At 34.1% G+C, this 21,956-nt stretch overlaps 3 protein-coding genes and 1 long non-coding RNA gene across 14 annotated transcripts; 2 read left to right on the top strand and 2 right to left on the bottom strand.

Annotated features, from left to right (window-relative positions):
* Nucleotides 1-202: 202 nt before the first annotated feature.
* On the top strand, nucleotides 203-3,992 carry LOC105791311 (oligopeptide transporter 7). The gene is made up of 7 exons (XM_012619332.2): nucleotides 203-409; nucleotides 497-1,020; nucleotides 1,114-1,211; nucleotides 1,868-2,437; nucleotides 2,518-2,773; nucleotides 2,877-3,059; nucleotides 3,145-3,992. The coding sequence occupies exons 1-7, from the start codon at nucleotides 373-375 to the stop codon at nucleotides 3,754-3,756; spliced, it is 2,280 nt and encodes a 759-aa protein (XP_012474786.1). The 5' UTR covers nucleotides 203-372; the 3' UTR covers nucleotides 3,757-3,992.
* A 129-nt stretch (nucleotides 3,993-4,121) lies between these two features.
* LOC105791312 (uncharacterized) lies at nucleotides 4,122-6,908 on the bottom strand. Of its 2 annotated transcripts, XM_012619334.2 has the most exons (9): nucleotides 6,772-6,908; nucleotides 6,475-6,655; nucleotides 6,056-6,200; nucleotides 5,813-5,981; nucleotides 5,402-5,672; nucleotides 5,004-5,269; nucleotides 4,713-4,928; nucleotides 4,386-4,494; nucleotides 4,122-4,285 (listed from the first exon to the last, which is right to left on the bottom strand). In XM_012619334.2, exons 2-9 carry the CDS (start codon nucleotides 6,623-6,625, stop codon nucleotides 4,224-4,226), a joined length of 1,389 nt encoding a protein of 462 aa, XP_012474788.1. In that variant the 5' UTR covers nucleotides 6,626-6,655; nucleotides 6,772-6,908; the 3' UTR covers nucleotides 4,122-4,223. The 2 variants fall into 2 exon arrangements, with proteins under 2 accessions (XP_012474788.1, XP_012474787.1); XM_012619333.2 differs by having other exon boundaries at nucleotides 6,475-6,900.
* A 3,110-nt stretch (nucleotides 6,909-10,018) lies between these two features.
* Nucleotides 10,019-10,897, top strand: LOC105791310 (uncharacterized). The gene is made up of 2 exons (XR_001132920.2): nucleotides 10,019-10,286; nucleotides 10,604-10,897. It is a non-coding gene; the product is annotated as an uncharacterized LOC105791310 (long non-coding RNA).
* A 1,000-nt stretch (nucleotides 10,898-11,897) lies between these two features.
* On the bottom strand, nucleotides 11,898-19,140 carry LOC105791309 (serine/threonine-protein kinase BLUS1). Of its 10 annotated transcripts, none has more exons than XR_001132901.2 (21): nucleotides 18,783-19,139; nucleotides 17,470-17,724; nucleotides 17,259-17,383; nucleotides 17,077-17,121; nucleotides 16,550-16,631; nucleotides 16,371-16,439; nucleotides 16,055-16,225; nucleotides 15,897-15,962; nucleotides 15,680-15,748; nucleotides 15,480-15,551; nucleotides 14,996-15,315; nucleotides 14,131-14,264; nucleotides 13,911-14,005; nucleotides 13,804-13,842; nucleotides 13,645-13,710; nucleotides 13,049-13,150; nucleotides 12,909-12,950; nucleotides 12,748-12,800; nucleotides 12,591-12,661; nucleotides 12,435-12,486; nucleotides 11,898-12,274 (listed from the first exon to the last, which is right to left on the bottom strand). XR_001132901.2 is itself a non-coding variant. In XM_012619326.2 (21 exons), the coding sequence occupies exons 1-21, from the start codon at nucleotides 18,951-18,953 to the stop codon at nucleotides 12,215-12,217; spliced, it is 2,163 nt and encodes a 720-aa protein (XP_012474780.1). In that variant the 5' UTR covers nucleotides 18,954-19,138; the 3' UTR covers nucleotides 11,898-12,214. The 10 variants fall into 10 exon arrangements, 4 of the variants coding, with proteins under 4 accessions (XP_012474780.1, XP_012474779.1, XP_052490877.1 ...); XM_012619326.2 differs by having other exon boundaries at nucleotides 12,899-12,950; nucleotides 13,645-13,704; nucleotides 18,783-19,138; XM_012619325.2 differs by having other exon boundaries at nucleotides 12,899-12,950; nucleotides 18,783-19,137.
* Nucleotides 19,141-21,956: the final 2,816 nt, after the last annotated feature.

Here is a 21,956-nt window from a genome sequence, read left to right as displayed (position 1 = left end):
ATCTCTTAATTATATAAATTCAGAACAAACATTGCTTTAATAGAAATAATAAATTTGAGATCCTTTTCAATATACTAAATTTAAGACAAAGTCGACAGAAATGAACAAAAGGCAAAAAAGGTGTCTCACCGCTGGAGGTGGACCAGCAGAAAGGCTGGTTGGTCGACCCCAACATTAATTTATATAGTTAATGTATGAGTTAAAATTTTGAACCCAAGCCATGAATCAATTTTTACAGCTTATCTATTATTCCCAATAGTTGTTGAACTCACGGCAGGGCATTTTCTGCTAAAACATGCTATAATTATTAAGTTAGAACCCATTGATTCTTTTTTGTCTTTTGCTTGAGTGGCCAAGGAACAGAAGCAAGCCATGGAAGAATCCGAAGATGAGATAAGAGCTCCTCTCAGTGAGTTTTCTTCTTTGTTTTGTGTGTGTGTGTTTCAATGTGTAAAACCCAATGAATCTTGATGTTTTTGTTGTCGTTTATTTGCAGTATCTAAGGATGAAGATGATAGCAATCTATCATCATCAAGGTCAGAGGCCTTGGCATCAAAATCTGAAGCAGAGATCAAAGAAGTGGAAGAAGAAGAAAATTCACCGGTGAGACAAGTGGCCTTAACCGTACCAACCACAGATGACCCTTCGCTACCAGTGCTGACGTTTCGAATGTGGGTGTTAGGCACCATTTCATGTGTCCTGTTATCGTTTCTTAATCAGTTCTTTTGGTACCGCACAGAACCCTTGACAATCACGGCCATCTCAGCCCAGATTGCAGTGGTTCCTCTTGGCCAATTGATGGCAGCCAAGATAACAAAACGTGTTTTCTTCAAAGGAAGCCGCTGGGAATTCACCTTGAATCCAGGGCCCTTCAATGTCAAAGAACATGTTCTTATTACAATCTTTGCCAACTCTGGAGCTGGCAGCGTTTATGCCATCCATGTTGTGACTGTTGTGAAGGTGTTTTACAAGCAGCACATTACTTTCTTTGTCTCCTTGATTGTCATCCTAACTACTCAGGTCTGTTCCTGTTTTGTCGATTCCTTGCTGCATTGATGTGTGTGTGTGTTGGTTTGGTTGTAATTAAATAGTTTGGTGGGTTTTGAATGGTAGGTGTTGGGGTTCGGATGGGCTGGTATATTCAGGAGGTACCTAGTGGAACCAGCAGCTATGTGGTGGCCTGCAAATCTTGTTCAAGTTTCTCTCTTCAGGTAATCCGATTATGTTTTGTATTATCGCCGGACGAACATTCCCAGATTCCGGCGATTTTGTAGTTTTCTATAGTTGCCTATTAACTCGGATTTCATTTTCTGACGCTGATAGCGATGCTCAGTTTTGAGTGTTCCGCTGGGAAATCTTAGCTGGACCTAACTGATGAGAATCAATACACCAAGTTCAGTTAATTTAATATTTGATATTTTAACTTCACACTTTTTTTTTTTTAATTCGGTACTTACCTTTTTTTTCAGTTTGATATCTAAATTTGTCAAAATATTATACAAATTTCATATAATCTGCCCATGTTGATCTTAAATTAATTATTTTTTCTACCTCATAAAATAATAACATTATTAATATATTAGAGAAACATTTGACAAATTTAGATATTAAATTGAGAAAAAAAGTTTAAGTATTAAATTAAGAAAAAATTATGAAAATTAGAAAAAAAATAGATATCAAGAAAAGTATATATCAAATAAAAAATACTTAAATATCAAATTAAAAAATATATATCAAATTCAAGTAACCTAAAAATAACTAAAAGAACATTATCGTCTGCTTACTAGGGCTAAGGGCCCTAAACTAGGTTCTTAAAATATTTTGGCCCATTATTTATAACAGTTGTTCAAACATGGGATCATGACAGGGCTCTCCACGAGAAGGAAGAGAGGGCCAAGGGTGGGGTGACCAGAACCCAATTCTTCCTAATTGCCTTCATTTGCAGTTTTGCTTACTATGTCTTCCCTGGCTACCTTTTCCAAATGCTAACTTCCCTCTCTTGGATATGCTGGATATTCCCCAAATCTGTGGTAGCCCAACAACTCGGTTCCGGCCTTTACGGGTTAGGAATAGGTGCTATTGGTTTGGACTGGTCTACCATCTCCTCTTATCTTGGTAGCCCACTTGCAAGCCCATGGTTTGCCACTGCAAATGTTGCTGCAGGATATATCTTCGTCATGTATGTTTTGACTCCCATCTGCTACTGGCTTAATGTCTACTCCGCCAAAACCTTCCCCATTTTCTCCGATACTCTCTTCACCTCCACAGGCCAAGAATACAATATCACTGCTATCATTGATTCCAATTTTCACCTTGATGTTGCCGCTTATGAGAAAGAAGGACCTCTATACCTTAGCACATTTTTTGCAATGACTTATGGTGTTGGTTTCGCTGCACTAACTGCCACAATAGTTCATGTTGGGCTCTTCCATGGAAGGTAAATCATATTTTAATAAGCAAAGATCAGTTATGCTTGAGTTTGTCTTGAATGAAATGTTGAAGATTACAGTTTTGCAGAGAAATATGGGAGCAAAGCAAAGCTAGTTTCCAGGAGAAAAAAATGGACATACACACCAGACTCATGAGGAAGTATAAGCAAGTCCCTGAATGGTGGTTTGTGTGCATCCTTTTGGTTAATATTGCAGCCATCGTATTTGCCTGTCAGTACTACAATGATCAACTTCAGCTTCCATGGTGGGGGGTTCTATTAGCATGTGGCATTGCCATTGTATTCACACTTCCAATAGGCATCATTACAGCCATTACAAACCAGGTAATCCATCATATTCTGCCAGAGTTACAATTTATTAAGTTGTCTGAACATCTTAAAAATAATTCATATGCAACTTTACATCACTGATAGATTTTTGTTGCAGACACCAGGTTTGAACATCATCACCGAATATATAATCGGGTATATATATCCAGGATATCCTGTAGCTAATATGTGCTTCAAGGTGTACGGATATATAAGCATGACACAGGCCATTACCTTCCTGCAAGACTTCAAGCTTGGTCACTATATGAAAATTCCACCTAGAACAATGTTCATGGCACAGGTCTCAGTAAAAGTAGTTTTTTCTTTTCCTTCTGCTGAATGTTTATTTCCCACTAATTTGACAGTTGCTTCCTCATTTGTCTTAGATCGTGGGAACCCTCATTGCTTGTTTTGTGTACCTGGGAACTGCCTGGTGGCTGATGGAGAACATCCCTGATATTTGCGACACAACGGCCTCCAACAGCGTGTGGACATGTCCAAGTGATACCGTGTTTTATGATGCTTCTGTCATCTGGGGTTTAATAGCACCCCGCAGAATTTTCGGGGACTTGGGAACTTACGAGGCAGTCAATTGGTTCTTCCTTGGAGGAGCAGTGGCTCCTCTACTTGTCTGGTTGGCCTCCAAGGCCTTCCCTAGTCAAGAATGGATCAGGCTCATCAACATGCCAGTCCTGATAGGTGCGACAGGCATGATGCCACCAGCTACTGCAGTCAACTATACTACATGGATCATTGTTGGCTTCCTGTCTGGCTTCGTGGTGTATAGGTATCGACCGGATTTATGGCAACGATACAATTACGTTCTTTCAGGGGCACTGGATGCTGGGCTTGCTTTTATGGGTGTGCTGCTATATTTGTGCTTGGGATTAGAAAATATTAGTTTAGATTGGTGGGGAAATGATCTGGATGGATGCCCACTGGCTAGCTGTCCAACAGCCCAAGGTATTAAGGTGGAAGGCTGCCCACTCTTCACCTAGCAATAGTATTCCTAAAATTTATTGCTCGGTGAATCTTGAACAAGTATAACTTGGTTAAGTAGGAAATTGCATGCCAACACATCTGTTTATATATTGCTTTCGAGCAGGAATTCCATTTAAACTGTCAAGTGCTTTTGTACATGAATTTCAAGCTAAGATTTAGGCATATTATTGCATGCTTGGTGTAAAATGGAACTAGATGCAACTTGTAATTATAAATTCTCTTATTCTTACAATTTGGATTTTCAATTTTCATAGCCATTTTAGTTGCAAGTTGTTTCCAGAACAACATAAGGTGAAAAAATTATGAAAGCTCAAAAAGACAATATCAAGGAGCTCTGAACTATATTACCTGAATCAAAAAAGACCTAAAAGCTATATGTCTGTCATTGTTTTAACAAGAGAATGGCTCTTGCTGCAAGCACTAAAACAGTTTAGTGTCAGAAGTTTATTCCCTCTGAAATCAATTAACCATTTAATGGAACTCCCTCTGGATCAATCTCTTCCATATTTAGCCAATCTTGTGATCCTGCGGTAAGATTTATTACAAAAGAAAGTTGCTTTTTAGATACTATGAAGCTCCAAGGTGAAGCGTATAGAAGAATGATAAAGCCAAGTGCACAACTTACTCGACTTGTGTATCTCCGCAATCACCATAAGACGCCTCTGCAATAAAGATGCCACGAAAAGGAAAGCCGAGCACATGCCAAACATGACGGTCATGGGAAGTGCTTTTACCTTTCAAAGAAACAATATTGCATTTGCAACAAAATTAAAAACCATATGAACCTTGGTGACTGACAGGTAACTTACTTAATAACATTCAGCTCACAGCATGTCAACTGGTTAAAGTTAAAACTATAGAAAGTTCTATTCAACCATTTACAAAAAGATTTTTTACTTATTGCGGTGGCATTATCGAAACAAGAAAAAAAAAAGTTGAATGGTAGACTAACATTGTATAATGCAATGCAGACAAATATGTTGAGAGGAATGCGAAAGAAGTTCATGATAGTGCTTCTTGCTTCCTCAGGAATGTACTGAGACCTCATCTTCATGATAGATGGCCAGAATATCCCAACGCAAGCTTCAAATATGCAGAAACCAATGAGCTGGATACACCCAGAAAATGAGATGCTCCCACCTTTCAGGTTTGATGGTGCTACCAACAACTGTTGAGACTTAAAAGAGTTAGTTTTCCGGGGAGCTTTTGGGAGAATGGAGAAAATATGTGCAAAAATACGTACATTTGTGACAACAGGAAGTAGTAGGGCCATTGAGGAGAGCATGAATACAGTCTGCATATAGCTCTCAACTCTTGGAGTAGGGTGAGCCAGCAATCGTGAGGCAATGGAACTTCCAAGCATTGAAGATAACATGAATGTCGCAAATATGAAACCGTGCGGAATGTCCTCGTCATTTGGGCTCAAAGCAGGTGTCCATAAGAACACAAAGGTGTACATTGAACCTTCAAACAGCGATTGTATGGCACCCAACAATGTAATTTTCTCATCTGATAGAAAAATGGATCTTGCTTTAGTATATTTCCCAGCATACCATACAGACTAAAACAGAAAAAAATACCCAACAAAAAAGTTCATAGTTGGTAGCCTAGGCATTCATCGTAAGTGATGGTTAGAATTACCAGCAGCAATGGCAGCAGCGGCACCCTTGAATTGAGTAAGCAAATCCTTGTTTTCCGAAGGGTCACCATAATTTTCAGTCCATGTGGACAGTATAATTATCATGCCAATTGCAAGGAAGCAAGATGCAGCATCAAATGGAGCAACAGGGCCCAATTTCAAACTATCCACCAGTACATTACCAAACAACCCAGATAAAATTGCCATCAATCCATTTCCAAGAAATATTGCCTTTGCGAATGTTATAGAAAGCCACTGTTGATCAAAACCTCGCTGTCAAATCCAAAATTGTAATCAGATTCAGAATCAAGGCAATCACCAAAACAAACACAAGTACAGAAACTATAAAACCCGAAGCTTAACACAGTTCCATCAAATTGCAGGTTGAACCAACGAAGGTAGCAATGACACACCTTGTTGTGTTCAGCAACAAGCCAAGACTCGAAGGCTGAGAAAAGAAGGGAAGTTGCAATGCCACCCAAGACTCGTCCTAGCATTAAAACCTTGTACTGAGGAGAATGTTTGGTAATGCAGCTCAGTATGTAAGTTATGCAGTAAGTGACACAAGCTCTCTTTCGACCCCTGAATTCAGAATGCAGGGAACCCAGTAAGGATAGAAAGTTGGGTGAGGAGTCTAAAACAACCCAACATCTTACCTTTTGTCGGCTAAAGATCCAACCACTGTACCAAACAACATGGAAGATCCAAAACCAGCAATGAAAAGGTGGCCAATCTCCCCCTTCCCAAATCCGTAATGACTGTAAAGGTAGTAAACATATGGCCCCTGCAACCAATCCCCAGCTGTTTTTTTTTTTTTATGAGCAACATAATCAGTTTCGGAACGATAAGCAAACAGATGATTGTCAATTCAAATGAAGATTCATCAAATGAAATGCAAATCCTTAATTATCTGAATTTGAGTACAATAAACACCAAGATTAGAAAAACCAAAACGGGAGAAACAAGACATAAAGCATGGATTTCCTTAGACAAAACATAACAATATAAGGAAATTCTAGAAGAAACCCAGATAAGAAAATCAAATTTCATGTAAACTAGCACAAAGATAGAGTACCCATCATCAGAGAGTATACAACAAGATAGTTGTTTTTGAAAGAATTGAAAGCAGAGGAGGTACTAAAGCGATCTTTGCTTGTTTTGCTTAGCTCCAATACTGCAACCAGGGAGGCCAGAGACCCGAATACCACCAAGTAAAATGGTTCCATTGTAGCTATTCTTCTTCTTCTTCTTTTGGCCTGGTAATGAGGAGCCGGATGAAAAACAGAGAGACAGAGATTAGTGAAAGCAAGGGATAACTGTAAAATCTAGAAAAAACAAAGGAGAGCCAATTGGCATGAAGCGAGGAATTGACATTTTCTATGAGGGAGATCGGTAGGGGGTGCGACTATGTGTGTCTCCCCTGTTTTCATTCCTATATCTTAAGGCTGACTAGCAGAGGCGGATCCCCTTGTTTCGTGATTTTCCCGGGGAATTTGCACTTTCTTTTCTTTTCATTATTTTATGGCTTAATTCCAAAACAACTCTCAAACTATCGTCTTTATTTTAAATTAGTATTCTAACTTCATAACTTTTAATCACTCCTACATTTATCTATATCATATCAATAATGGTTTGTCATGCTGGTCTTCAGTTGGTGTGAAGTATATTTAAAAAAAACCAATTAAAATTTAGATACACACGTGTATTTAGTGGATAGATAGCTTAAAATTTTATTCGTGTTTGAGTCTTAATTTTATTAGCATCTGTATTTTTCCTAGTGTAGAGGCGTAGGTTAGAGTGTGCCCAAGAAAGTTTTATCCTTTTATTTAAGGGTTGGAAATGGATTATGGGTATTTCTTAACATTTTATAAAAAATAAAATTTTATCAATATATTTTAAATATGCTTCATATTACATTTGAGCTGACATTTAATGCCTAAGTTGATAACAAAGTTAGTGAAAAATATTAATATTTTAAAACCTCAATTACAATGTTTTGAGTTTCGAGACTAAAATTATTAACTTTCAAGTATTAGATCGAGTGTTTGGGCAAAAAAGAAAGTATTAAGTCGGGTTTCATCCAAACCAGATCGAAATGAAAGTAATTTCTTACTAATATATTAAAATTTATATTAAGAATTAGAAATATATATATTTATCTAAATTTTTTATTTTTAAAATAATTTTGTTTTATCATAATGTTTTTTTATAATTTTAATATGATTAATATTTTAACAATAGATCGAATATAATTCAACTTCTTATGGACGTGAAGTTTTAAATACATCTCATGTTTCTATGATACTAATAAAAGAAATTTTAATATATAATTATTGGTCGAAAGTTTTTTATTAAATAAATAGCTAGATAATCATATTTGAAGCATACAAAATAATTACAAAAATGTTAAAATTACTTTAATTTTATGGTAATTTGTAATCTTTAAAATATATAACATATATAGCTTTAATATTTCTATTTATATATATAGATATATTGTTTCTTGAACTTGTCTAAAACTATGTAGCAGGTATCTAATTTTTTATCTAATTGGTACTTAAACTTGTATTATGTCACTTAGGTTGGTATCTCTTCACAAACACTGTTAGTCTATACTAGAGGTGTTCATGGGCGGGCCGGGCCGGGTTCGGTCGGGCCAGAAAATTTTTTGGCCGGGTCCTAGGCCGGGCCCGCCCAAATATGGGCCTAGAATTTTGCCCAGCCCGCCCGAGAAAAATTCATAAGCCGGCCTGCCCATTGACCCATTTTTTAAATAAATACCAAAAATTTATTTTAAAAATTAAAATAAAATTAAAAAGTATTTTAAAAATATTTTAAAATTAAAAAAATTTAAAAAAGTATTTTAAAAAATTTAAAATTAAAAAATTAAAAAAGTATTTTAAAAGCATTTTAAAGTTAAAAATAAAAATAAAATATTTATTATTCGGTGCCCGGCCAAAAAGTTGTGCCCGAGGCCCGGCCCTTTTTTTAATCGGGCCTCGTTTTTTTTCCCAAGCCCATATTTCGGGCCTATATTTTTACCCAAACCCTTCCATATTTCAGGCGGGCCGTCGGGCTGGGCCGGGCCGCCCGGCCCATGAACACCTCTAGTCTATACTAACTGTTGAAACCACTTTTTTGAAAACAAAAAGCTAGTTGTTGTTGACTTAAAAATGAAAATTGGGAGTCGCCACCGATCTTTTAATGAGGTGTGATCGGATCACCTTGAAAACGATTTTAGGTCTACGAATTTTGAGAAAATAGGTTCGGGAGTCGGTTACGCACGAGGAAGGGTTAGTACCCTCGTGACGCCCAAAATTGGTACCGAATCGATTGTTATTAGTCTTAGTGTCGAAAATGCGGAAAGATTTTAAAATACGATCCTTTGAAAAGAAAATTTGAATAAAATGAATTGGATGATATGACTCACTTATTTCAAAGAAATAAATTATCACACTCAGTAAGTTAGAGTGCAACATTTTAAATCCTCAAAATTAAGTTTATCATTTGACTTTTAAAACCTATGTATTTTGAGAAGGATATCTGGTTATTTAGGTCAAATGAGAAAATCAAAACCCAGTAAGTTAGGGTTCGAATTCACAAAATTCCTAAATATTGAATATTGCCTTAATTTTCATTTGTTAGAAAAATCCTCGTCTCGAGAAAACAACATGTCATATCCAATACGTTAGGACACAACGTATTGAATTCTCGAGAATGAGTTTTTTATTTATGCTTTAATTAAAGGATAATCTCGATTATTTAGATTCGATAAGGAAAATTAGAACCCAATACTTAGGGCTCAATTCTTTCGAAGATTTCAAATACTGAACTTTGCTTTATCTTAAAAGTTCTTGAATAAATTGGTTTTGATACTTAAATGATATTGAACGAATAAAAAATGATTGAATAATAATGTACAATATGAGATGATGATTCATAATATGAAATCAATAATATATAAAATAAAATAATTTAATATAAAGTATGTACGTATATATATAATACTATTGTATAAGAATATTATCATGCAAACCTTTTAAAACATAAAAATGTAAAAAGAGAAATTAAAAACATTATAAAACTATTAATGAATATACACAAATTATACTGAATTTACCTAAAAATATGACAAGTTTAAATAATAATACATGATAAATTTGAACAATGTTAATGAAAAATCTGAAGTAATAATATATTACAAATCAAAATGATATTGATGATAAATTTACAAAAAGATTAAGTTTAAACAAAAAATGCTAGATTTAAAATTAAACATATATATTTTATAAAAACAGAATAATAAATTTTAAACAAAATGAAAATCAAGTACATTAAATTAAACAAGTGTAGATTAAATTAAAATAAAAATGGAATTGAAAGGAATAAATGAAAATAAAATAGAGCAAAGGGGCCAAATGTAGTACGCGGATAACTTGGGGAACCAAATGGGAAATAATCCCGTCCCTCCAAAACGCGGCATTTCAACATGGATCGAAATGAACAGAATTCAAAACAATTGGACCAATTTAGAAAATAAAGAAAACAGAATTAAAAATATCAACTGAAGTAGAGGGATTAATGGCGCAAATATCCCATCCAAGACCAAAACACGCGGATCTGGCCTGGTCTGGATCAGGTCATTGAGCCTGGCCAATACGACACCGTTTTGGAAACCTCAAATGGTGTCGTTTCATGGTTTTCCTAAAACTAAAAAAAATCAGAAATAAAACCTATGTTTAGCCATTTTAAACGTGATAAGAAAACAAACTAAAGAAATGAAAACCCTAGCCTCCCCTCGTTCAGCCGCGCCGCTTCGACATCGGAGCCCCCAACCATCCGGTTCCGATCGGAACCAACGAAGGATTCGGCTGCGGGTTTAACCAGGTACGGGTTCTCTCTTTTCTTTTTTATTATTTCACATATGTATACGACAATGAAGAACAGATCGGAGAAAATAAAAATAAAAAGCCAACGAAAACAACTTTGAGATTCACCTTATAAAAAAACCGATCTTTGATTTCTTTTCTTTTTGTATTTCAATATGTGTGTCTGTAACCTTACAAACGCTAAAGAATGGCTTTATATAGCCGAAAATAAAATGAAAATTACAAAAGAAAATGTATTTTGCTCTCTTTTCTTATTTTCCCTTTTTTTGCTGTCGATTTCTGCTTCTTCTTTTTGTTTGCTTGTCCCTCTTGCAGGTACAGCGTACGGAGACTGACGTGGCGGTACGGAGGTGGCCGTGGCTGGGGAGAGCGGCGCTATGTGGAGGGGAGCCTGCGGGCTGCGGTGCTGAAAATTCTGGAAACCCTAGGGGCTTCTGAAAATTTTCGTTTTAGGCTTCAATGTAATTGGGCCGGGGTATCGGGCTACTGTAATTGGGTTGGGGATATTGGGCTAGGCTAGTGTTTAGGTTAAAAACGATTTGGGCTATGTTGGGCCTATGTATTTGGACTGTGGATATTTAATTATTTTTTCTTGTTTTTTTCTGCTTATTCTGAATGGGCCCGGGTAAATTGGGCTATTACACTAACGTGTACTGATAGTCAATTCAGAGGTGACACGTAGTAGCTTTTCAACATGTCATGTGCTAAGTATAAATAAAAATAAAAATAAATATGTAAAAATATATAAATTAATAAAAAGTATAATTTTTTAACATTAACAATGAATTTGGACAATGATTGTCCAAATACAAATCAAATTCATTCCAAATGTTTTTAGTAGGTTTATATATTTAATTTTAATAAATATCATGCTATTTATATTATTATTTTGAAATTAAAATATATAAAATTTTAAAATATATAAATTAATAAAACAATTAATATCAAGAATCAAACTAGATGGAGCATTGTCCAGTCCTTCTGGACGTGCTTTTTAATGATTTTTATTTTTTTATAAATTTATATATTTTCAAAATATTATAGGTTTTTTACATTTTAATAATATATGTTTTACATTTTTTATAAATTTAAACTTTATATATATTTCAAAATAATAATAACCTTAAAAGTTAATTTTTATAAAAATTTAAATATCTAGAATGAATCTAGATAAGATAGGTGTCCATTCAAAAACTTTTGTTTAGGTCTTGATGTCAAAAGAAATTATATTTTTTTATTAATGTACATATTTTTAAAGTTTTTTTATTTTTTTAATTATGTTTACCACGTGGCATGTTAAAAGGTTACCACATGTCATCTTTAAATTGGTTATCAGTGTTGCGTAAGCAAACCATGATGCAAAGGTATCAACTTGAATGAAAGAATACAAAGTCAAATACTAACTAGATATAAAAAAAATTAAGCAGAAACTAAATACTTTTGGGACAAACATAAAACGTTAACCCAAGAAGCATAAATTATGTAACCTTTTAATGGAGGGATTTTGAAAGGTAGCATGGAAGAAAATGAAGATTGTTTTAATACTAAAATAGTCCGATTTTATAAAGATAAAACAATTCAAGGTAATATAAATACAAGTTCAAAGGAGTTGAAATAATAAGATCTTAAATGGTTTGTTTGCAAATTTCAATAACTTTCGTATATGTATGTATATACAATTTTCAATAATAATATACAGAAGATGTTCTTTACAGAAAGGCAAAGCTTATAGGTTACGTTCCATAATAAATAAATAATAAATGGGCTTTGCCTCTGCACTGCACTCTGGGATATAAATTATATTTACATGGAAATATGGAAGAAAACATCCTCGTCATGTACGCATAACATTTGCTTATTCAGTAATTAAAAGAGCTCCCTGCCGTATTCTGTTTCTAACGTTGTTAACGACGCCCCCATTCTTTTTCACGCAGCATCATCTCCATTCTCTTCCGCACCAGCCATGAGCCTTAGTTCTTGTTGCAACTGCATTTTCATTGTTCAAATCATCACCCCCTACTAACCCATCATTACTCCATATATCATGTGCTTCTTTTTTCTTTTTTTCTAATCAGTGACACCGCAATCGTAGAATAAAGTAGAAGCTGCTATTCTCATTTATATAAAAACTCTGTAAGAAACTCACCTCTTCATATCTCCACTTTTCAGCATTCAATTCATCCCTCAAATTCATCATTCTGCCACAATAAGTGTTCAACAAAGAGACTATCAGGAGAAAGTTGGATGTGTAGTGGGAAACCAAGGTACAAAATTACTTGGTATAGAATTCATGACAACCGACCTAGATTGTAGCTCTAAGATCTTGCCGAGCAGTAGACGCTCCCTCTCAGAAGCTGCTGTTTCAAGTTCAACCTATTCAAACAACACGAAGATCAGAGAGGGACAAAAGAAGAAACCACTTGAAATTACTTAACACTAAACAATGACAAGGCTCTCACATTCCCATTGCTCTCGGAACGAGGTAGAACAGGCAACTTTCCATTTTGTGAGGCTGGAAAAACAAAATAGAAAAATGATTACTACACTGCTAAACACTGTATTTCCTAGTTTAATCATGCCAAAGAAATAGGAAGATCAGCTTTCACTGACCATCTACAACCTCAGCTGGCTGCAAGCTATTCAACAAATTCACGATAAGATCCTAGCATGCCGAAGAAATTTCCAGTGAGAACATCATTCATCTTTAAGGCAGGCACTCTATAAACAAAATAAGATACTGTCTCAACTCAAAGTCTTTACCTGTTGCAGTGAGGTTCGCTGGAAAAGATTTTGAAGGTGAGTTGTAAGAATCGATGTGGACACACTACCATTGGTCAAATCCTTAGGGGCATGATTGATAGCCTGAAAAGAAATGGTCCATAAGAAAACAACTTATTTATTTAGTGCAGCAACATACTGGAAAGCTTCCATTAGCAGATAAATAGGGCTACATAAAAGATGAGATGAATATATACTTGATTTCTATGAAGTGTGGTTATCAAGTTGTTAATACATGGATGTTAGCACCTTTCCTTTATTGAAGCAAAATAACAAGTTATTTTTTTGCTACTATCAGCTCGTTGTATTATAAACAAACAGAAAAAAGTTGGTTGAGTGAGGAAAGTCTTTCAGTGCCTTTTCAATGGCATGTGCCTCAATAAAGGTGTCTCCCACCAGAAGGAAGAGAGGACCTTTCCTTGATTTCTGCCTCACCTTATTACCTGGGCACACACCTTAATACCAGTTCCTCTGTTAATAAGAGATCCTTAAGCTTCAAGATGCAAAATGTTGCAATAAATGAAACAGTACAAAAATTCATAATCAACCACGTTGAAGGAAAGATATAGATCACAAACCACTTGTTTTGATTCAAGTATCCAATCCCCTACGCTAGCAGACTTTCTGATAGGTGAAGTCTGAAACTAAAGAAGAAACAGAGCAACCAATAAGAAGTGGACAATTAATATTGTTAATATAATAATATTTAAGCAAAGAGCCAAAGACCAATAGCCCACCTGCAAAGATCGGCGTGAAACTGTACCTAAAGGAATATCCTAGAAATTAATATTTGGTTAGTGAAGTTGCATGGGAGAACAAATATAGTACTAAAATTGAGTCTTACCTTTACAAGATCTAAATTTTCTGATGTTACTGAAAATCGACCTTTAATTTGCACCAGACTAGCCTTTGACTTCTCATCCAGACAATCCCTAAACCCTGTTGTAGGAGAAAATTTGCTATAATATATATATATATATATCCTAGCAGCTATAATAGTAGCACTGGTGGTGACCCAGGTGATAAAAAAACAATAATGATCCTAAATGCTATGAATTTGTTACCTCCTGATGGTTTAATTGGAGCTGATAAGCTGTTCCCAGATGCTCGATTAGGAAGCATCAATGGACCACTAAAGCTTGGTGCTTTACGAACTTGACGAACTCTCTCATTTGCAAGTAAACTTTCATTCTCAAACCTAATCATCAGCAGACCATAGGCTTAACATCTACAATTTTCTCTTCCACTTTATTTTCTTAGGCTAAAATAGACAAGATATTAATCACATATGAAACCAAATGAGCTAAATCACTTTCCTATCCTTCAATTTCTAAACCATAACAAGGCCAAAGCAATAACAAATAACACAGGAAACTATAATATATAAGTAACTTTAAAACGATCCATCATTATCAATGTTTGGTTGAATCAACCCAAAGAACATTGGAATCAAGACTTGAGTTTCCCTTCTGTTTTGGTTTTTTTTTTTTTTCTCTTTTGGGGGGTGGAGAGAGCTAAAAAATAACCCAAAACAGGAGTATATTTTTACTAGCTCAACTTTTAAACCATGTTTAATAAAACATAATTCAGCAGCAGAGTAAAAACATGTGAGTGAATTAACTAGCCCAATTTATAGAATGCATCTATTCTCACAACCACAGGCAATAGAACAGTCCAAAAAGAAAGACCTACATTCATGTTTGAAGTTAAAATGCTAATCATGGCTTACAGCCGTCATATAGCAGATTGAGTCCTGTTCCCATGTTATAAGCTTCAATTTAGACTAAAATTAGAATCAAATGTGTTCATGCTTATGCCAAAAAAAAAAAAAGATCACGTGGATAAAAACAGGTTCATATCAGTTTAAAAGCCCATAAAGAGAAGTCATATGAAACACCCAAGCAAACCTAAGCATGAAATACAGCTCACCTTTCAGATGAATGACTAAGAACAACACCAGGTGTGAGTGGCCCGGTTTGGGTTTCCCTAGGTTTCACTGTATTAGCCCTGGTTAAGACCACATCATTTTCTGAAGTTGATCCCATAACATCAATGATTGATCCATTTTTCTTCAAACCGAGAATCTCCTGGCAACCAGCTTCAACTATATCGCATTCCAGATTCTTTCCCTTTCCATTCAAGCAATCAATTTGTAATAACTCGAAACTCCCTGGACCTCTACATTCAGCCTGAGATACTTCCCTATTTAAACTCAACTTTCCCAAACTAGGTTCACAGTAAGCTGTAGCCTGTCATGTCAGCCAATAACAAGAACCAATTATGTAGTTTGTTATAAAGGAAAAATTTGGCAAAAATACAATTTCAAGTTACATAAGTACAGAAGGTAGTATTTCAACCTAGTCCAAAGATGTATCACAGATTTCTGAGGCAAAAAAATAATACAACTGCTGACCTTATGACCAAGGCTTGATTTCATGCTTTCATCATCATCTTTGCACTCATGAATGTCATCATCATCACAGACCTTAGAATGTTAAAGTGAAAAAAATTAGTATACACTAATTGATATAACCAGCAAAGAAATTAAATTGCATACTATGTCTCTATATTAAAATATTTATTATTAAAGGTAAAGCTAAAAATATGTCCTACCAAAGATGCTTGCGCTTTCAAATCGTCAAGATCAAAATTCCAGGCACTTACTCCTCTTTGATACTCACTCTGACAAACAAAGACAAGATAACACCCCCAGAAGTAAGAAAATACAACTGCACCCAACTCAACGGCTAAAACTTTCACAGATATGTTATCTGATGCAAAGGCAAATACAATTTAAGATAAAGATAACTTCTGATTGATGACTCCTAACCTGTGATAAAGCTTCTTGTTCTGCTGAAGGCATTTTCTTTAGAGCCAGTTGTGCAGCATCTTTAAGCTGCAGAAAAGAAGAAGGATTACATTAAACAAACATTGTGGAAAAATGTACAAAACACCTGCATTGTGGGCTGTGGCAGTGAGATCAGCAACCTGAAGAGCTTTCACACGATTCCAAAGTGGTGGCAGATCAGAAAATAATTTCTTCAAGGAAAGCTCAGGAGGCTTTGCATGCTTGAAAAAGGAGTGCTTTAATAATTTCTCTGCAGTAGGCCTCTTTGTTTGATCTTTCACCAGGCACATGGCAACCATTTCTTTAAAAGACTGATTACAACTGGAAGTCCTTTAATTAGAAATTTGCTATGACAAATAAGCAATTGCAAAACACAATTAAACACCTCAATCAACATTATGTGTACGTATTGACAAATAAAATGCATGTCACTGTATCCAGAAAGAATGGCAGTACCTTAGAGAACTTCTTATCACGATCATAATCAAGTCCCGGGGGAGCATTTTGTATGGTCATCAAGAGAACCTGTTTATTGTTAGAAGGCAAAGTTTTAAGACATAAAATGTTGACTAAGAACTCATATATCAAACCCTCATTGCTCACCATTTAATATTTTTTCAAATGGGATTAGATACCTTCATTGGTGGATATTTTGAAAAAGGTGCATGACCATGAGCCAACTCCAATGCTGTTATCCCAAATGACCATATATCAGCCCTGTGCAATAATGCAACCAATTAATAAAATTACAAAATTACGGTGGAAAACAAAATGGATCATTTCTCTAAATATACCAAGTTACATCGACTCTATAAGCACCGAAGCCATATTAAATGCAATCCAAACCTAATAGCTATACGAAATGCAACCAGATTGCCATAATACCATTTTAATATTTTAATATGCATTGCAATGAATATGAAAAGCTGATGGCTTTGAGGTACATAGGTACTTCAACAGAAAGCTATGATGAACTGATAAAATGAAATTTGAGGTTTTGGAACAAATAACTTGCCCGGATCAAATCAGGACAACTTTTAGGTTAAAATCACAACCAAACCTTGCTACCAAGAAGAGGAAAATACCTACGTCCCCTAATGTATTTGGGCAAAATTCTAAGACCTAAAATCATTTTTAAAATCATAAACACATTAAAACTCACTTGGAATTATATCCACTTCCTGGCTGCAAGACCTCTGGTGCCATCCTGCAAAGAAAGGATATATCGGGATATCAAATAATTAAAAAAGAAAAGAAAAAAATTGAACTCTGTCAAAAGCATCCGACTGGAGATCAGCAGAGGATACAGCCAATCCTTTGACCAGTTTGACAAAGATAGCTCACCAGCAAGGAGTCCCAACAAAGGTATTTCTAGAACGTTGTCTATCTCCTGCATCAAACATGCAAGCTGAAACACCAAAGTCAGCAAGCTTTACTGTGCCATTGTTATCAAGCAGTATGTTCCCAGCCTATAATGTCAAAAACAAAAAATAAAAAATCAAAGCACAGGAATGATAAAATCATTTGGATAAAGTAATGTCAATCATGCAATGACCTTAACATCTCGATGAATATGTCCTTGCCGATGAAGATAATCTAAAGCTTTAAGCGCTTCTTTCAGAATAGAACCAATGGCAGGCTCTTCAAGTCCATCAGGGTAAGCTATCTTCATGAGGTGCAAACAAGAACCCTCCGACATGAATGGCATGACTACCCACAGGTTACGGTCAACTACAAACGAACAATATGCCCGTATAACATTTGGGTGATCAATCAAACTCATTGTTTGAGCTTCCCTACGTATGTCATCCTACAATAGAGCATTAGCCATCAAGAGTCAGTATATCATAAACAGAGGATGCATCCACTAACATGAAGAGTAGGAATACAGACCTAAACTGTATCTCTCATGATAAATAAAATTCAAATAGCCAAAGTAAATTGTGGCATGCAGACATATTGAGTGATTATATTATTATCAAATTTATAACCTTTTCAGTAGAGTGATTGATGACCTATATACAAAACAACAAACATTCCAGAAGTTGAATATGCATGAATCAGAACTAAGGCTTTGTTTGGATTAAGAGGAAACTAAGGAAAGGAGAAGAAACGTAAAGAGAGTAGAGCTGTCTCCTTTGTTTAGAAAACAGTTTAGCAGAACAGGATTTTAATCCCACCACAAACAAGTGACAAATTTAAACTCTAATCTCTCAGTTTTTTCTCAAATTGTGTAGCAAAAATTCTGTGAGAACATAATCATCGCCTTGACATATCAACTCCACAATAATTCAATTCCTCTATGTGCATATTACAAACTCACAGAAACTTTCATAAAAAAACGAAAAAGAAAAATCCCAAATATTCAGTGGTGGCAGCGTTGTGAAGTGTTCCCCGATGGAAGATACCTAGATTTAAGTAATGATGGAATGTGGACACACTATTACGCGCAGTAGCAAATGTCAATTCAGCATTGAAATGCCTCAGCTAAATAAATAGAACGGATGCTACAAAAGGAAGGTCATATTTAAATTGTATGATTCGAATAACAAATTAAGTTGGTTTTTCTAGCTTCCTCATAAGCAATGGAAGGAACAACTTTCAATTTAGAAATTTTCGAAAAGGAACAAATAGCAAGAGAAAGAACTTCAATTTAATCATAATTCAAGACCTAATATACTCCGAATTCAAAGAAACGAAATTCAATCAGAGAAACCCACAATCATTTCCAATTTTAGTAAGACAACATCTATAATCATAACTAACTAAAATCAAATTAAGTTACAGTCATTTATTTGACTAGAAACAGTAAAAGATAAAGAAAAAAAATCGAAAACTGAAAATCAATTAAGGAGGAAAAAGCCGAACCAGATTACTGTTGCAACGATCGAGATCCAAACACTTGATAGCTACAACGTCGTTAAAAGGAAGATAGATCGCTCTATAAACAGTAGCACTGGCGCCATAACCAATCTCTTCTAGAAGCTTGTAGTCGCTAGGATTCGCTGAATAACCCCGACTCCCTCCCATTCTCCGCATGCACTGAAGCCTTAAACCGCACTTGGAAGATAAAACCAATAGCCGCCTAGAAATCGTCACTCAAAGACGCCGGCAGAAGAATTGAAGTAAAACGGCCGCTCTTGTCTTTTCTTCTCTAATTATTGATTGATTGTTTGGTTAAGTGTTTATTTGATCCGTTGACGCCATTGGCTGCGATATAGAGAGAAGGCGTCTGGTGTGAAGGAAAGAGAGGAAATCGGGTGGATGCTGACGTCGCTGTTTGATGCTTAGATGAATTATTTTTTGACACGTGGATTAGATGGTTACTCCAATTAGCGATACAGTGGGGTTTACTAGCATCAGATTGGATTAATTGTTTGTATTCTTAAATAAAACTAGTTTTTATTCTATTAAATATAATAATATTATAAAATAATATTTTCTAAAAATATTATAAAATACTTTATATATATGTTATTTAAATACTATATTTTAATACCATAAAATATTATATATCATATAGTATTAATTTTATCATTGCATAAATATTTAAAATTATAAAATTATAAAAATAATGTTATGTATAAAATCTTTTAAAAATTCTAGCTAATATGTTACCAATTATTATTACTTATTTTAAAAATTTGAATAAGTAATTTTTTTATAAAATTGCATTATAATTATTTAATTAAAATTGTTTTATTATAAGAAAAGCTCGCTCCAGTTATTTAGCGGTAAAATTTAGGCTCAAATTTACTAAGTATTATAACATGATTTTTTAATAAACTCATAAAACTATATTAAGTTATCAGAAAATTTGGGATATAAAAAAATTAAATTTATAAGATTAAAATCATAATAAACAATGATGTTGATATTGTCGACGACATGCTTAATTAAGTTCAACTTTGTTAATAAATCAAAAGCATCCCAACATTGTTTATCAAAACTCTCAAATGCATCACATTTAGTCTCAACGTCATTACCCGAGAACCTTGACATCAATAAGAGTCTATTAATGCATAAATACATACATGCCACCCCACATGTTGTATCATTTTTCATTTTATCTCTATGTTACTGTCCCTTTAAACTTCAGTATAACAAACAATTTTAAACAATATCACCTTATGATTAATTAAACAAAAAATTAGATAGAATTTTAAAAAATAAGAAATGATTAGAAGAGTGAAAAAAAATATAAATTTACTATTTGCTCTAGACATACTTCAAATGGCAAGAACTCTAGAGCCGTCCCACTAAATTATTCTACCACTAGCTTTTTAGATTCGGATTAGTTCATTGGGTCAATTCGGCTGCAATTAAATAATATAAAGTAATTTTATTTTAATTTTTATAATAATGTATAAAAATTTAAATACCAAATTTAATATTAAAGCTAAATTTATGTATCAAATAGTATTAAGTAATGAAATGTATTAATTTTATTAAAATATATTTAAATTAATGATATTCAATAATGAATAAATTACATCATAAGGTAGTGGATGTTGTTATTGTCTTAAATACAGTACTTAAACTTAATGAATGATTCACTCATCATACTATTATTTAAATTTTAATTAAGTTGGTGTTACAAGTCAATTAGACACCAATTTGATTGAAAAATTACAAGCTACCCTCCATATTTAGAATAAGATATATTATTATGAAGATATTTTAGTCTTTTTACTTTGTAAATAAAATCAATAAAATTGCAAATGATAAGATTTAAACCACGCCATCAATATATATAAAACCTCAAATTTACCACTACAATCAAATCTTCATCTTGATTATCATTCACATTACTTGTTGTTTTCGTGTTCTTAAATATCATGAAAGCATCTTCCAAAGCTTAAAAAAATCATATTGCTTGTTGTCCAAAACACTAGGATTCGGTCTAAAGCCATCGAGTCTTCTCCTTCAAAACAACTTTGAATCATATTGGGATTTGTATGGATGTTGCCCTCTTATAAAGAATGCACAGAGGTGTTTGTAGATAACCAAGTAGCTATTGATATCTCAATTAATCCCATTTTTCATGGGAAGACCAAACATTTCAATATCAAATTATTCGTTCTCAAAAATTCGCAAAACGAATGATCAGCTAGATAAAAGTACTACAATATTAATCTTTTAATTGGTAGATATTTGTACTAAAACTTTGCCAAGAAGCAAATTTGAATTTCTCAAAGAAAAGCTCAGAATTTGTATCAACTGAAGTAAGGAGGAGTGTTAAAAATTTGTCTCGGCTATTGTAGTGTAAGTTAAAACAACTTTGCTATTTTTTAGTCATTTTATATTGTTGTTGTTATGAATATCTTATTAAGTGGATGTCCATCAAGATCAATATAAGTTTTGATGTACTTTATATTCTAATGGTGATTAGAAGTAGATCTCTACTTCATTTATACTTCTTATGCCTAGAAATAGAGACTTTGGAGAAGCGTTGTAAACATTTTGATTGATCAATAAAATACACTCTCTTTGCTCCCCTATTCTTTTTATTCTTTATTCTCTGTCTTTTATTTTATAACACATTATCAGCATGATTCTCTTTTAATTGTTTTTATCCATAAGTCACAAAAAAATTTGGTAATGTCTATAGCCTCCTAGAGTTGCTGCTATTTCAATTGAGGCCTGCACACTATGGGTAATCAGTAGAGCCTTTAAACACTCAGCTATGGTGATAACGATGATGTTAAAGAATCTCAGGTATATTTTACTATAATTTATTTATTATATCATGTTTATTTTAATTTGAAACTAATCATGACAGCATGAATAGATAGATTTTGATTTGAAATCCATGCATGTTTGCGATGGTGATTATGAAATAAAGAATCTATTGGGACATTTATAAGTTCATATTAGTAAATCTATTGCATTCCTCAAGTGAACGCAAAAGAAAATATAAACCAATATTATTACAATATTTGGTAGTACAAAATTAGTCGAAAGCTCCGGAAGAGCTAATATATTAATATCTTGTGATGGTTAATCCATTGGTTTTAAAAGATATTCATTATAATGGATATC

This window comes from Gossypium raimondii, chromosome 8 (genome assembly GCF_025698545.1).
Source record: "Gossypium raimondii isolate GPD5lz chromosome 8, ASM2569854v1, whole genome shotgun sequence".
Lineage (NCBI taxonomy): Eukaryota > Viridiplantae > Streptophyta > Magnoliopsida > Malvales > Malvaceae > Gossypium > Gossypium raimondii.
The sequence above is the reverse complement of the archived record's forward strand: the minus strand, read 5'-3'. Positions and strand labels throughout refer to the sequence as shown.